General features: G+C 43.6%; 1 protein-coding gene across 2 annotated transcripts in view; it reads right to left on the bottom strand.

The window, feature by feature from the left end:
- Window positions 1-11452: 11452 nt before the first annotated feature.
- Window positions 11453-17788, bottom strand: part of PYROXD1 (pyridine nucleotide-disulphide oxidoreductase domain 1) — a 9396-nt gene continuing 3060 nt past the window's right edge. Inside the window, exons 2-12 of one of the 2 annotated variants that reach the window (XM_056552964.1) lie at window positions 16943-17023; window positions 14721-14840; window positions 14460-14588; window positions 14305-14378; window positions 13385-13554; window positions 13221-13297; window positions 12997-13126; window positions 12770-12882; window positions 12565-12687; window positions 12265-12402; window positions 11453-12164 (exon numbers count right to left, since the gene is read on the bottom strand). In XM_056552964.1, the coding sequence (XP_056408939.1) occupies window positions 11916-12164; window positions 12265-12402; window positions 12565-12687; window positions 12770-12882; window positions 12997-13126; window positions 13221-13297; window positions 13385-13554; window positions 14305-14378; window positions 14460-14588; window positions 14721-14840; window positions 16943-17023 (1404 nt within the window). In that variant the 3' untranslated portion in view covers window positions 11453-11915. Of the gene's footprint in view, window positions 12165-12264; window positions 12403-12564; window positions 12688-12769; window positions 12883-12996; window positions 13127-13220; window positions 13298-13384; window positions 13555-14304; window positions 14379-14459; window positions 14626-14720; window positions 14841-16942; window positions 17024-17788 lie in introns of those variants that run through there. The other variant, XM_056552965.1, reaches the window with a different exon arrangement.

The raw sequence follows: 17788 nt of genomic DNA, 5'->3' as shown, positions 1-17788 counted from the left end.
TATAATGTATATAGACTGTGATTAGATGTATTCATGGCTCTAGAGTAACCCCTTGTATTCTTTATAATGTATATACAGACTGTGATGAGATGTATTCATGGCTCTAGAGTAACCCCTTGTATTCTTTATAATGTATATAGACTGTGATTAGATGTATTCATGGCTCTAGAGTAACCCCTTGTATTCTTTATAATGTATATAGACTGTGATTAGATGTATTCATGGCTCTAGAGTAACCCCTTGTATTCTTTATAATGTATATACAGACTGTGATTAGATGTATTCATGGCTCTAGAGTAACCCCTTGTATTCTTTATAATGTATATACAGACTGTGATTAGGTGTATTCATGGCTCTAGAGTAACCCCTTGTATTCTTTATAATGTATATAGACTGTGATTAGGTGTATTCATGGCTCTAGAGTAACCCCTTGTATACTTTATAATGTATATAGACTGTGATTAGATGTATTCATGGCTCTAGAGTAACCCCTTGTATTCTTTATAATGTATATAGACTGTGATTAGGTGTAGTCATGGCTCTAGAGTAACCCCTTGTATTCTTTATAATGTATATATAGACTGTGATTAGATGTATTCATGGCTCTAGAGTAACCCCTTGTATTCTTTATAATGTATATACAGACTGTGATTAGATGTATTCATGGCTCTAGAGTAACCCCTTGTATTCTTTATAATGTATACAGACTGTGATTAGATGTATTCATGGCTCTAGAGTAACCCCTTATATTCTTTATAATGTATATAGACTGTGATTAGGTGTATTCATGGCTCTAGAGTAACCCCTTGTATTCTTTATAATGTATACAGACTGTGATTAGATGTATTCATGGCTCTAGAGTAACCCCTTATATTCTTTATAATGTATATAGACTGTGATTAGGTGTATTCATGGCTCTAGAGTAACCCCTTGTATTCTTTATAATGTATATAGACTGTGATTAGATGTATTCATGGCTCTAGAGTAACCCCTTGTATTCTTTATAATGTATATAGACTGTGATTAGATGTATTCATGGCTCTAGAGTAACCCCTTGTATTCTTTATAATGTATACAGACTGTGATTAGATGTATTCATGGCTCTAGAGTAACCCCTTGTATTCTTTATAATGTATATAGACTGTGATTAGATGTATTCATGGCTCTAGAGTAACCCCTTGTATTCTTTATAATGTATATAGACTGATTAGATGTATTCATGGCTCTAGAGTAACCCCTTATATTCTTTATAATGTATATAGACTGTGATTAGATGTATTCATGGCTCTAGAGTAACCCCTTGTATTCTTTATAATGTATATAGACTGTGATTAGATGTATTCATGGCTCTAGAGTAACCCCTTGTATTCTTTATAATGTATATACAGACTGTGATTAGATGTATTCATGGCTCTAGAGTAACCCCTTGTATTCTTTATAATGTATATAGACTGCGATTAGATGTATTCATGGCTCTAGATTAACCCCTTGTATTCTTTATAATGTATATAGACTGTGATTAGATGTATTCATGGCTCTAGAGTAACCCCTTGTATTCTTTATAATGTATATACAGACTGTGATTAGATGTATTCATGGCTCTAGAGTAACCCCTTGTATTCTTTATAATGTATATAGACTGTGATTAGGTGTATTCATGGCTCTAGAGTAACCCCTTGTATTCTTTATAATGTATATAGACTGTGATTAGATGTATTCATGGCTCTAGAGTAACCCCTTGTATTCTTTATAATGTATATAGACTGTGATTAGATGCATTCATGGCTCTAGAGTAACCCCTTGTAGTCTTTATAATGTATATAGACTGTGATTAGATGTGTTCATGGCTCTAGAGTAACCCCTTGTATTCTATATAATGTATATACAGACTGTGATTAGATGTATTCATGGCTCTAGAGTAACCCCTTGTATTCTTTATAATGTATATAGACTGTGATTAGATGTATTCATGGCTCTAGAGTAACCCCTTATATTCTTTATAATGTATATAGACTGTGATTAGATGTATTCATGGCTCTAGAGTAACCCCTTGTATTCTTTATAATGTATATACAGACTGTGATTAGATGTATTCATGGCTCTAGAGTAACCCCTTGTATTCTTTATAATGTATATAGACTGTGATTAGGTGTAGTCATGGCTCTAGAGTAACCCCTTATATTCTTTATAATGTATATAGACTGTGATTAGATGTATTCATGGCTCTAGAGTAACCCCTTGTATTCTTTATAATGTATATAGACTGTGATTAGATGTATTCATGGCTCTAGAGTAACCCCTTGTATTCTTTATAATGTATATAGACTGTGATTAGATGTATTCATGGCTCTAGAGTAACCCCTTGTATTCTTTATAATGTATATACAGACTGTGATTAGGTGTATTCATGGCTCTAGAGTCACCCCTTGTATTCTTTATAATGTATATAGACTGTGATTAGATGTATTCATGGCTCTAGAGTAACCCCTTGTATTCTTTATAATGTATATACAGACTGTGATTAGATGTATTCATGGCTCTAGAGTAACCCCTTGTATTCTTTATAATGTATATACAGACTGATTAGATGTATTCATGGCTCTAGAGTAACCCCTTGTATTCTTTATAATGTATATAGACTGATTAGATGTATTCATGGCTCTAGAGTAACCCCTTGTATTCTTTATCATGTATATATAGACTGTGATTAGATGTATTCATGGCTCTAGAGTAACCCCTTGTATTCTTTATAATGTATATAGACTGTGATTAGGTGTATTCATGGCTCTAGAGTAACCCCTTGTATTCTTTATAATGTATATAGACTGTGATTAGATGTATTCATGGCTCTAGAGTAACCCCTTGTATTCTTTATAATGTATATAGACTGTGATTAGATGTATTCATGGCTCTAGAGTAACCCCTTGTATTCTTTATAATGTATATAGACTGTGATTAGATGTATTCATGGCTCTAGAGTAACCCCTTTATTCTTTATAATGTATATAGACTGTGATTTAGATGTATTCATTGGCTCTAGAGTAACCCCTTGTATTCTTTATAATGTATATAGACTGTGATTAGATGTATTCATGGCTCTAGAGTAACCCCTTGTATTCTTTATAATGTATATAGACTGTGATTAGATGTATTCATGGCTCTAGAGTAACCCCTTGTATTCTTTATAATGTATATACAGACTGTGATTAGATGTATTCATGGCTCTAGAGTAACCCCTTGTATTCTTTATAATGTATATACAGACTGTGATTAGGTGTATTCATGGCTCTAGAGTAACCCCTTGTATTCTTTATAATGTATATAGACTGTGATTAGATGTATTCATGGCTCTAGAGTAACCCCTTGTATTCTTTATAATGTATATAGACTGTGATTAGATGTATTCATGGCTCTAGAGTAACCCCTTGTATACTTTATAATGTATATAGACTGTGATTAGATGTATTCATGGCTCTAGAGTAACCCCTTGTATTCTTTATAATGTATATAGACTGTGATTAGGTGTAGTCATGGCTCTAGAGTAACCCCTTGTATTCTTTATAATGTATATACAGACTGTGATTAGATGTATTCATGGCTCTAGAGTAACCCCTTGTATTCTTTATAATGTATATACAGACTGTGATTAGATGTATTCATGGCTCTAGAGTAACCCCTTGTATTCTTTATAATGTATATAGACTGATTAGATGTATTCATGGCTCTAGAGTAACCCCTTGTATTCTTTATAATGTATATACAGACTGTGATTAGATGTATTCATGGCTCTAGAGTAACCCCTTGTATTCTTTATAATGTATATACAGACTGTGATTAGATGTATTCATGGCTCTAGAGTAACCCCTTGTATTCTTTATAATGTATATACAGACTGTGATTAGATGTATTCATGGCTCTAGAGTAACCCCTTGTATTCTTTATAATGTATATAGACTGCGATTAGATGTATTCATGGCTCTAGATTAACCCCTTGTATTCTTTATAATGTATATAGACTGTGATTAGATGTATTCATGGCTCTAGAGTAACCCCTTGTATTCTTTATAATGTATATACAGACTGTGATTAGATGTATTCATGGCTCTAGAGTAACCCCTTGTATTCTTTATAATGTATATAGACTGTGATTGGGTGTATTCATGGCTCTAGAGTAACCCCTTGTATTCTTTATAATGTATATAGACTGTTATTAGATGTATTCATGACTCTAGAGTAACCCCTTGTATTCTTTATAATGTATATAGACTGTGATTAGGTGTATTCATGGCTCTAGAGTAACCCCTTGTATTCTTTATAATGTATATAGACTGTGATTAGATGTATTCATGGCTCTAGAGTAACCCCTTGTAGTCTTTATAATGTATATAGACTGTGATTAGATGTGTTCATGGCTCTAGAGTAACCCCTTGTATTCTATATAATGTATATACAGACTGTGATTAGATGTATTCATGGCTCTAGAGTAACCCCTTGTATTCTTTATAATGTATATAGACTGTGATTAGATGTATTCATGGCTCTAGAGTAACCCCTTATATTCTTTATAATGTATATAGACTGTGATTAGATGTATTCATGGCTCTAGAGTAACCCCTTGTATTCTTTATAATGTATATAGACTGTGATTAGGTGTATTCATGGCTCTAGAGTAACCCCTTATATTCTTTATAATGTATATACAGACTGTGATTAGATGTATTCATGGCTCTAGAGTAACCCCTTGTATTCTTTATAATGTATATACAGACTGTGATTAGGTGTATTCATGGCTCTAGAGTCACCCCTTGTATTCTTTATAATGTATATACAGACTGTGATTAGATGTATTCATGGCTCTAGAGTAACCCCTTGTATTCTTTATAATGTATATACAGACTGATTAGATGTATTCATGGCTCTAGAGTAACCCCTTGTATTCTTTATAATGTATATAGACTGATTAGATGTATTCATGGCTCTAGAGTAACCCCTTGTATTCTTTATCATGTATATATAGACTGTGATTAGATGTATTCATGGCTCTAGAGTAACCCCTTGTATTCTTTATAATGTATATAGACTGTGATTAGGTGTATTCATGGCTCTAGAGTAACCCCTTGTATTCTTTATAATGTATATAGACTGTGATTAGATGTATTCATTGGCTATAGAGTAACCCCTTGTATTCTTTATAATGTATATATAGACTGTGATTAGGTGTATTCATGGCTCTAGAGTAACCCCTTGTATTCTTTATAATGTATATAGACTGTGATTAAATGTATTCATGGCTCTAGAGTAACCCCTTGTATTCTTTATAATGTATATAGACTGTGATTAGATGTGTTCATGGCTCTAGAGTAACCCCTTGTATTCTTTATAATGTATATAGACTGTGATTAGATGTATTCATGGCTCTAGAGTAACCCCTTGTATTCTTTATAATGTATATACAGACTGTGATTAGATGTATTCATGGCTCTAGAGTAACCCCTTGTATTCTTTATAATGTATATAGACTGTGATTAGATGTATTCATGGCTCTAGAGTAACCCCTTGTATTCTTTATAATGTATATAGACTGTGATTAGGTGTATTCATGGCTCTAGAGTAACCCCTTGTATTCTTTATAATGTATATAGACTGTGATTAGGTGTATTCATGGCTCTAGAGTAACCCCTTGTATTCTTTATAATGTATATACAGACTGTGATTAGGTGTATTCATGGCTCTAGAGTAACCCCTTGTATTCTTTATAATGTATATAGACTGTGATTAGATGTATTCATGGCTCTAGAGTAACCCCTTGTATTCTTTATAATGTATATAGACTGTGATTAGATGTATTCATGGCTCTAGAGTAACCCCTTGTATTCTTTATAATGTATATAGACTGTTATTAGATGTATTCATGGCTCTAGAGTAACCCCTTGTATTCTTTATAATGTATATGCAGACTGATTAGATGTATTCATGGCTCTAGAGTAACCCCTTGTATTCTTTATAATGTATATAGACTGTGATTAGATGTATTCATTGGCTCTAGAGTAACCCCTTGTATTCTTTATAATGTATATATAGACTGTGATTAGATGTATTCATGGCTCTAGAGTAACCCCTTGTATTCTTTATAATGTATATAGACTGTGATTAGATGTATTCATGGCTCTAGAGTAACCCCTTGTATTCTTTATAATGTATATAGACTGTGATTAGATGTATTCATGGCTCTAGAGTAACCCCTTGTATTCTTTATAATGTATATAGACTGTGATTAGGTGTATTCATGGCTCTAGAGTAACCCCTTGTATTCTTTATAATGTATATAGACTGTGATTAGATGTATTCATGGCTCTAGAGTAACCCCTTGTATTCTTTATCATGTATATATAGACTGTGATTAGATGTATTCATGGCTCTAGAGTAACCCCTTGTATTCTTTATAATGTATATAGACTGTGATTAGATGTATTCATGGCTCTAGAGTAACCCCTTGTATTCTTTATAATGTATATACAGACTGTGATTAGATGTATTCATGGCTCTAGAGTAACCCCTTGTATTCTTTATAATGTATATAGACTGTGATTAGATGTATTCATGGCTCTAGAGTAACCCCTTGTATTCTTTATAATGTATATAGACTGTGATTAGATGTATTCATGGCTCTAGAGTAACCCCTTGTATTCTTTATAATGTATATACAGACTGATTAGATGTATTCATGGCTCTAGAGTAACCCCTTGTATTCTTTATAATGTATATAGACTGTAATTAGATGTATTCATGGCTCTAGAGTAACCCCTTGTATTCTTTATAATGTATATAGACTGTGATTAGATGTATTCATGGCTCTAGAGTAACCCCTTGTATTCTTTATAATGTATATACAGACTGATTAGATGTATTCATGGCTCTAGAGTAACCCCTTGTATTCTTTATAATGTATATACAGACTGTGATTAGATGTATTCATGGCTCTAGAGTAACCCCTTGTATACTTTATAATGTATATAGACTGTGATTAGGTGTATTCATGGCTCTAGAGTAACCCCTTGTATTCTTTATAATGTATATAGACTGTGATTAGATGTATTCATTGGCTCTAGAGTAACCCCTTGTATTCTTTATAATGTATATAGACTGTGATTAGATGTATTCATGGCTCTAGAGTAACCCCTTGTATTCTTTATAATGTATATACAGACTGTGATTAGATGTATTCATGGCTCTAGAGTAACCCCTTGTATTCTTTATAATGTATATAGACTGTGATTAGATGTATTCATGGCTCTAGAGTAACCCCTTGTATTCTTTATAATGTATATAGACTGTGATTAGATGTATTCATGGCTCTAGAGTAACCCCTTGTATTCTTTATAATGTATATAGACTGTGATTAGATGTATTCATGGCTCTAGAGTAACCCCTTGTATTCTTTATAATGTATATACAGACTGATTAGATGTATTCATGGCTCTAGAGTAACCCCTTGTATTCTTTATAATGTATATACAGACTGATTAGGTGTATTCATGGCTCTAGAGTAACCCCTTGTATTCTTTATAATGTATACAGACTGAGATTAGATGTATTCATGGCTCTAGAGTAACCCCTTGTATTCTTTATAATGTATATAGACTATGATTAGATGTATTCATGGCTCTAGAGTAACCCCTTGTATTCTTTATAATGTATATATAGACTGTGATTAGGTGTATTCATGGCTCTAGAGTAACCCCTTGTATTCTTTATCATGTATATATAGACTGTGATTAGATGTATTCATGGCTCTAGAGTAACCCCTTGTATTCTTTATAATGTATATAGACTGTGATTAGATGTATTCATGGCTCTAGAGTAACCCCTTCTATTCTTTATAATGTATATACAGACTGTGATTAGATGTATTCATGGCTCTAGAGTAACCCCTTGTATTCTTTATAATGTATATAGACTGTGATTAGATGTATTCATGGCTCTAGATTAACCCCTTGTATTCTCCCCCCCCCCCCCCTCCTGGTAGGAATCCCTCCATTTTCATATCTGATAATAGCAATAAGGTTGATACATGTTGGAATCCTTTTTTGGTAAAGTGACTCCATTTTCCTTGTTTATTTGTGTGCTCGTCCCTTTTATTATGCTGATTGTCGATTTGGCTGGCGATCTGATACACAGTGAACGTAATGGCGGTGCGACCTGCGCGGTGTAAATAAGGCTTAAGGATGGACTTTCGAGAAGCGAGCATTTGTGGGTCACAAGACGACCAATGACATATCGCGTGGAAAGTGATGGGACGACGCGCCTAAGAGACACGATTGTCGCCTAAATATTCAGAATCAAGAAAAAAGTGCAAAACGGAGACGTTCCCCAGCAGTATAAAAAAATACGGATCTTCCTGGACGTGTCCCAATATACGTTACAGAAGTGAAGGCAGCTTGTACCCATCACCCTATGGCAAAATAACATCAACGGGGGTGGATTCCCTGTGAAATTCATCATCCCCGATGGACATTCTCGGCAACAAGGGACGGATCTGCTGGAGAAATGGGACATTTACAGGCAGTAACAGGAGGAGCAGAGAACCGCCCAGAGACCCTGACATGACAGCTTATACTACTTTCTACAGACAGGATGCAGTGTTCCTATATGTTTTGGTGACATTCTTTGCTTCTCCAACACTCATTCTTATCCTCCATTACTTAAAGGGGTATTCCAGGATTTTTTTTTATTTGACTATGCTACAGGGGCTGTAAAGTTAGTGTAGTCCTTAATATAGCATCTGTACCTGTGTGTGACGGTTTTCACCCCAATATTTGTTTTACCAGCATACAAAATGACTGTTGTCTCAGATTTTTCCCAGTTTGCAATGTGGCCGAGATCTGACATCACTAGTCAGCTGATGACAGGGAGCCTGTCTGCTTCAATGGGTGGAGCGATCGCTTGGTGGGAGAGAGAACAATCTGCAACTAATGCAACAGCTGGAGGTACCTTGATTGAAAACCACAGGTCTTTTGAATGGAAGCAGCTCCTTTATGTTTCAATGGGTGGGGTGGCTGATGTGTGGAAGGGAGAAAAATGGAATTATGGGATTTGTAGGTAAAAAAGAAAACTTGAACAGGAAATACCAGTTCACAAAAAGCTACCACAGTGTTCAGGTAATCTCACAGCATAGCCATTTAGCCCCAAGACAAGTGCAGATCCTTCCTAAACCTGTCCGTTACTGTCTGCCAGGTACGTACTAAAATCCCCTTATATTGGAGGACCCCTTTAACCTTTTACATTCTCTTATTCCTTTTCACTTCTTGCCATTTTAGCCCCAATTGCTGGTTGCGTTCTGCTGCCTCTTTTATAGTGTATTGCCTTTGCTACTTCCCTACCCCTAGTACTAACTTTACCTACTCTACCTTTTTGTTCTTTATTCATTTGTGTTACGTAATTTTCCTGATTACTTTAAAAGGGGTACTCCGCTGCTCAGCATTTGGAACAACCGCCGGCAGCTCATGATGTCGTAGCCCCACCCCCCTCACGATGTCATGCCCTGCCCCCTCAATGCAAGTCTATGGGAGGGGGCGTGACAGCCGCCACGCCCCCTACCATAGACTTGCATTGAGGGGAACTATGACGTCAAGAGCTCCCAACTCCAGCGTTCAGAACAGTTTGTTCCAAACGCTGAGCAGCGGAGTACCCCTTTAATTCCATCATAGTTTATCACCCCGAACCCAAGGCTTTTATTTCAAAACCATGTTGAGGAATTGTTCGTTCAATGATCCTTTAACCCTTTGGAGGGCCCATAAGGCATTTTCTTGAGGCATTCTACTCCAACAAACAAGTAGATACAATAAAAATGGCATAACCCTAACATATGAAGACGGGCTGGACTTCTAGTATATCATCTATTAGCCACTGACTTTGGTAAAAAAAAATGGAAAAATCCAAAATGTATTATCATAGTTGGCTAAATAAACCATCCAGGCTGCTCAGAGCTAAAGGCCCCAACAGCAAACACAAGACTCATCCCCTGCCCCCGACAATACGAGAGAAGATGCAGCAGACATCATGGCTTCCTATTACAGCCAGTTATACAACCTGAGATCAGATACAACCAACAACAGACTGTAATAGACCATATCTGTCCCCCCCCCCAATGTCACCGGATGATGCTGCTTCCCTCATTGCTCCCTTCACTGAAGAGGAGGCGCCTCCTGCCATCTTTAACCCTCGGGCCTGATGAAACGCTGGAAGCGTCTATAGTGACTATTCCTAAACCTGGTGAAGAACCAAACAAACCAGCCAATTTGCGCCCAATCTCGCTACTAAACGTAGATGTCAAACTATTTCCTAAACTCCTCGCAGATTGATTACTTGACATGATACAGTGATCCCCCCGACGTACGATCCGGATAGTCCTCTTCATGCTCCGCTGCATGGCCATCGTCCCATGATCCAATAGGAGCGGCGTGCACAGCGAACATCATGATGGCGATGGAGAACGACAATCCAGGGCAGAGGTGACGGTCTGGAGCGGCGGGGACACCCCGGGGACTCGATGACAGTAACTCTCCAGTGCAGCGGTGACTGTCCGGAGCGGCAGGGACACCGCGGGAACATGATGACTGCAATGAAGAGCAACGATCCAGTGCAGCGGTGACTGTCCGGAGCGGCGGGGACACCCCGGGGACATGATGACTGCAATGAAGAGCAACGATCCATTGCAGCGGTGACTGTCCAGAGCGGCAGGGACACCCCGGGGACTCGATGACAGTAACTCTCCAGGGCAGCTGTGAATGTCCGGAGGGGCGGGGACACCCCGGGGACATGATGACAGTGACAATCCAGGGCAGCAGTGACACGCGAGTATAGCTTTCTATATTACTATTGCACAGATCCCTCAAAATACGATGGATTCAAGTAACAATGGTTTGTTTGGAACGAATATATACACCTGTAACATTGAAAAAAAAATTTGAATCACCCCCCTTCCCCCCCCCCCCCCTAAAAAAAAAAAGTGTAAATAAAAAAGCATGTGGTATCGCCACGTGCGGAATTGTACGAATTGTTAAAATATATCGTTAATTGAACCGCACGGTCAATGCCGTGCGCACAAAAAAAATCCAAAATAGCGTATTTTTGTTCACTTTTTATATCATGAAAAAAAATGAAAAGCGATCAAAAAGTCCGATCAAAAACTTCAGATCACGGCACAAAAAATGAGCCCTCATACCGCCCCGTACGCGGAAAAATAAAGTTATAGGCATCCAAGGATGACCGTTTTAAACGTATACATTTCTGTGCACGTAGTTATGATTTTTTTTTCCAGAAGTGCGACAATATCCAACCTATATAAGTCGGGGATCATTGTAATCGTATGGACCTAGAGAATAATGAGAATGCGTCATTTATACCGAAATATGTACTGTGTAGAAAAGGAAGCCCCCAAAAGTTACAAAACTGCGTTTTTTCTTCAATTTTGTCGCACAATGATTTTTTTTTCCGTTTCGCCGTAGATTTTTGAGTAAAATGACTGATGTCATTACAAAGTACAATTGATGGCGCAAAAAATAAGCATCATATGGATTTTTAGGTGCAAAATTGAGAGTTATGATTTTTTTAAAGGTAAGGAGCAAAAAACGAAAGTGCAAAAACCTTAAAGGGGTTAATGTCATCAGTTTGCATCCATTTTTACTTCTGAGCATGCTCAGAACAAAGGAGGCGGCCGCAGGGGCTGTGCCAGTCTATGGAGCCAAGGTGACTGGGTGATCCCTTATGTTTTAGTTTGGGTCATCAGGTCGGGCCTGGTCTCTGTAATGCACCCAGGTAACGCTGGCATTATGTCCTGTAGGGGGCGCAGTCCTCTCCGATTAGTCCGTAGCACAGAGGAGAGCAGCAGCGCCTCCCTCGTACAGTCAGCCCGTCTAGTCAAAGTAATCCTCAATGTCAATGTTGGGATCCAGCAGATCCTCCCCGTACACGGACAGATCCATCCGGTTCAGGATCAGGTTCTCGAATGTCTCCTCCAGGTCGGTGTCTCCGATGAGTACGGCGCCCATCATGCGGCCGCTCTGCAGCACCACCTTCACGTACTCCCGGCCCTTGGTGCAGCGCAGCAGCAGCTCGTGGTCAGTACCCAGGCCCTGCGCGTTGTATTTACCCAACAGGATAACCTGATGCGAGAAAAAAAATAAAATAAAAAAAGTATCAAAACAATCATCGTTTTATACATTGCGCGCGCGAGATCAGGCGGCTTCTGCAGATTTCGCGCACCTTATAGTTGAAGAATTTCGTAACGTGGGCGAAGAGTTCGAAGCAGAAATCCATCTCGATGGTTTCCCCCAGCCGGTCGGCCGCCATACACTTCGCCGCGTACCAGCCCGTCTGCCGCGCCTGCGTCCACAGACGCATCTGTCGGGAGCCAATCACAATGGTATTACAATCACATGACTCCCTGATCCAGAGTCCCCAGCTGTTGCAAAACTACAACTCCCAGCATGCCCAGACAGCCGAAGGGAGTTGTAGTTTTGCAACAGCTGGAAGCACATTGCATGGAAGCGATAGCATGATTACCTGCTGCCAGTGGGGGCTGGGCGTCCACCCGGCAGTGCAGACGTCCCCGGCGGCGTATACGTTCCTCACCGACGTCCTCATGTGATCGTCCACGCGCAGTCCTCCGTCTTCTCCTAAATCGAACTGCAAAAATGAAGCGAAATCTAAAGTAAGGCCCTTCCCCACCAGATATGTGGATGTAGAAGAGGGGACTGTGCGGTCTCACGTTATTTCCGCCGACGAACGGCTCCACATTGGGGGTGACGCCCGTGGCGCTGACGATGATGTCACAACCATAGATTTTCCCGTTGGTCAGTTCGGCGTAGACCGGCCAATCAGCTGTAGAGGAAGACGGATGAGTGAGGCCACGAAACAACGCGGATCCTGGACGCACCACTAGGGGGTCACCAGAGACCACAAAATGACAGAGTGTCAGGAATAGACAGTACTTGCCTGGGTCAGAGGTGGCGCCGCCCTCTCTTCTGGGCACAGACGAGGCCGAAATATTTAACCCCTTGAATTCCTGGTGGAGCAGGATCCTCTGCACCTCGCATTCCGCCTCTATGTGTACGCAGCGCGAGATCTGAGGATAAGAGGTAAAGATGTGAGGGGGGGTGGGGGGGGGGGTGGGGGCGGAGATATCGGGGGACACGTCTCCCTCACAATCGGATACTGACCTCCTGAGCGGCTCTCAGATTTAACCCTTCGTGCCAGTCTGGGCCAAGGGCGCTGCCAACTCCACCGTCCTCCTGCCCTGAAATCGAGAACATCACTACTTACAGCCGGAACGTGGCCCCGGAACAGAAAGACACAAACCTGCATGACCTGACTGTGGACTCACCGGCGCCCCCCTCTGTGGTGTATTTCATTCTCTTACAGGTCAGGGGGGTTTGTGGTTTCTCGGATTTCAGCTGCGGGATAAGGAATTCTGCGGCTCCGGGGTCAAAGAACGTGTTCCCTATGGATTTATCTTTAATGGCCCAGATGACCTCACAGCCCTCCATCTCGTACCTGGAGAAGAAACGGAGCGGTCAACAGAGACGGGCAGTCTGGAGCGACGAGACGACCCGGGGGCGAGCAGTCTGGAGCGACGAGACGACCCGGGGGCGAGCAGTCGGGAGCGACGAGACGACCCGGGGGCGAGCAGTCTGGAGCGACGAGACGACCCGGGGGCGAGCAGTCTGGAGCGACGAGACGACCCGGGGGCGAGCAGTCTGGAGCCACGAGACGACCCGGGGGCGAGCAGTCTGGAGCGACGAGACGACCCGGGGGCGAGCAGTCTGGAGCGACGAGACGACCCGGGGGCGAGCAGTCTGGAGCGACGAGACGACCCGGGGGCGAGCAGTCTGGAGCGACGAGACGACCCGGGGGCGAGCAGTCTGGAGCGACGAGACGACCCGGGGGCGAGCAGTCTGGAGCGACGAGACGACCCGGGGGCGAGCAGTCTGGAGCGACGAGACGACCCGGGGGCGAGCAGTCTGGAGCGACGAGACGACCCGGGGGCGAGCAGTCTGGAGCGACGAGACGACCCGGGGGCGAGCAGTCTGGAGCGACGAGACGACCCGGGGGCGAGCAGTCTGGTGCGACGAGACGACCCGGGGGCGAGCAGTCTGGTGCGACGAGACGACCCGGGGGCGAGCAGTCTGGAGCGACGAGACGACCCGGGGGCGAGCAGTCTGGAGCGACGAGACGACCCAGGGGGCGAGCGGTCTGAAGTGACGAGACGACCCGTTTCTATGTATCGGCGGACATTATACTTACACCAGCTCCAGCGCTATCCCTCCGTTGCCCACAACCAGCACTCGTCGCGCCTTGGTCAGATGCTGCTGGAACGTCTGTAACGTGGACAGAGGAGACGTGGTCAGCAGTGGCGCCAGGACTAGGACAGGAGTGAATAGTAATGTCCATATACGTACCCGGGCGCTGTCAGTATCACGGATCCCCAGCACGTACGGATTCCCCTCCACGATGAGGCGGGGCCGGGCTCCAGCACACACACATAGCTGCGAATAGTGATAACACGCCCCATCCTCCGTCACCACCATCTGCAGAACATCGCACCATAAATGTGACCATACGGATCTACCCAGACAGAGAACAGGAGACGGATACTGCGTCCTCCGCAACTACTGTCTGCTGTATGGCTTCCCCCCCCCCCATTATCACAGGACCCTCACCTGCTCATCAGCCTTTAACTCTTTCACCGCTGAATGCACAACCTTAATGTTAGGATACCGGGACTGCAGGGTGCTGCTCGTCTGCTCCTCCACATCAAACTCCTCCAACGCCCGCAAGACCTAAGCGAACACAAGAAAGCAAGAGAGAGTACAGCCACGACAACACCGCCCCGTCTACAACCCCACCCAGCACAACACCGTCCCGTCTATAAACCACACTCAGCACAACACCGCCACTTCTACAACAACCTGCACCACAACACCGCCACGTCTACAACCCCACCCAGTACAACACCGCCCCATCTATAAACCACACTCAGCACAACACCGCCACATCTACAACTCCACCCAGCACCACACCGTCACGTCTACAACCCCACCCAACAAAACATTGCCACGTCTACAACCCCACCCAGTACAACACTGCCCCGTCTATAAACCACACTCAGCACAACACCGCCACATCTACAACTCCACCCAGCACCACACCGTCACGTCTACAACCCCACCCAACAAAACATTGCCACGTCTACAACCCCACCCAGTACAACACTGCCCCGTCTATAAACCACACTCAGCACAACACCGCCACATCTACAACTTCACCCAGCACCACACCGTCACGTCTACAACCCCACCCAACAAAACATTGCCACGTCTACAACCCCACCCAGTACAACACTGCCCCGTCTATAAACCACACTCAGCACAACACCGCCACATCTACAACTTCACCCAGCACCACACCGTCACGTCTACAACCCCACCCAACAAAACATTGCCACGTCTACAACCCCACCCAGTACAACACTGCCCCGTCAATAAACCACACTCAGCACAACACCGCCACATCTACAACTCTACCCAGCACCACACCGTCACGTCTACAACCCCACCCAACAAAACATTGCCACGTCTACAACCCCACCCAGTACAACACCGCCCCGTCTATAAACCACACTCAGCACAACACTGCCACTTCTACAACCACCTGCACGACAACACCGCCACGTCTACAACCCCACCCAGCACCACACCACCAAGTCTACAACCCCACCCAGCACCACACCGCCAAGTCTACAACCCCACCCAGCACCACACCCCCATGTCTACAACCCGACCCAGCACCACACCGCCACCTCTACAACCCCTACCAGTACAACACCGCCCCGTCTATAAACCACGTCTACAACCCCACCCAGCACAACACCACCCCGTCTATAACCACACTCAGCACAACACCGCCACGCCTACAACCCCACCCAGCTCCAGAACGCCACGCCTACAACCCCACCCAGCACCACACCGCCACCTCTACAACCCCTACCAGTACAACACCGCCCCGTCTATAAACCACGTCTACAACCCCACCCAGCACAACACCACCCCGTCTATAACCACACTCAGCACAACACCGCCACGCCTACAACCCCACCCAGCTCCAGAACGCCACGCCTACAACCCCACCCAGCGCCACGCCTACAACCCCACCCAGCACCACACCGCCACGCCTACAACCCCACCCAGCACCACACCGCCACGCCTACAACCCCACCCAGCACCACACCGCCACGCCTACAACCCCACCCAGCACCACACCGCCACGCCTACAACCCCACCCAGCACCACACCGCCACGCCTACAACCCCACCCAGCGCCACGCCTACAACCCCACCCAGCACCACGCCTACAACCCCACCCAGCACCACGCCTACAACCCCACCCAGCACCACACCGCCACGCCTACAACCCCACCCAGCACCACACCGCCACGCCTACAACCCCACCCAGCACCACACCGCCACGCCTACAACCCCACCCAGCACCACACCGCCACGCCTACAACCCCACCCAGCACAACACTGCCACGCCTATAACCCCACCCAGCACAACACCGCCACGCCTATAACCCCACCCAGCACAACACCGCCATGCCTATTACCCTGCCCAGCACACCATGTCTATAACCTCACCCAGCACAACACCGCCACGCCTATAAACCCGCCCAGCACCACCACGTCACACCTATAACCCCGCCCAGCACCGCCACGCCTATAACCCCGCCCAGCACTGCCACATCAATGACCCCACCCAGCACCACCATGTCTATAACCCCACCCAGCACAACACTGCCACGTCTATAACCACAGCAACCACAACGTCTATACAAACAGCCACCAGAACACCACAAAGGCTTGTATATAATCAAAAGCACCACCTACCTGCTTCACATTAGTCACAGCCTTAATGAGCGGAGCCGCTGTCAGGAGAAGAATGACTTCATCAGGAAACTGGAGCGACAGCTGGAAAACAACAAAACTAAAGTGACATCACTGCTCTCCAGATATATATATTATACAGGAGGTGACATCACTGCTCTCCAGATATATATATATATATGAATTCAGGTAGAAGACAGACATGGTCGCACATCTACAATCTTGTATAATGATCTAATTGCTTCTCAGCATAATATCAAAAACTAACAGGTTGTTAGTATACGTTTTGATCAAAAAGTACAAGCCCACTCGCCACGTCAAGGCCACCTATTTAGAGTGGGTCCCTAACGTCCCTAGCATAAAATGGCGTAGCACTGGGCGGCGAGGTGCGGCCCATAGACTGGTTTGAGTGGCATTGGGCCGCTCTGCCAGTGGGTCGTTCCCCCCCTGTGGGCATTGGTGTCGCGGCGGTGGTGGTCGCCGCCCAGTGCTCCGCCGTTTTATGCTAGGGACGTTAGGGACCCACTCTGGATAGGTGGCCTTGACGTGGCGAGTGGGCTTGTACTTTTTGATCAAAAATGTATAATAACAACCTGTTAGTTTTTGATATTATGCTGAGAAGCAATTAGATAATTATACCAGATTGTAGATGTGCGACCATGTTTGTCTTCTACCTGAATTCACATTATATATTATACAGGAAGTGAAATCACTGCTAGAGATGAGCGAAATTACAGTAAATTTGATTCGTCACGAACTTCTCGGCTCGGCAGTTGATGATTTTACCTGCATAAATTAGTTCAGCCTTCAGGTGCTTCGGTGGGCTGGAAAAGGTGGATACAGTCCTAG

Source organism: Hyla sarda, unplaced genomic scaffold, assembly GCF_029499605.1.
Source record: "Hyla sarda isolate aHylSar1 unplaced genomic scaffold, aHylSar1.hap1 scaffold_215, whole genome shotgun sequence".
In the NCBI taxonomy this organism is placed as follows: Eukaryota; Metazoa; Chordata; class Amphibia; order Anura; family Hylidae; genus Hyla; species Hyla sarda.
This window is presented reverse-complemented; position numbering and strand designations above follow the sequence as displayed.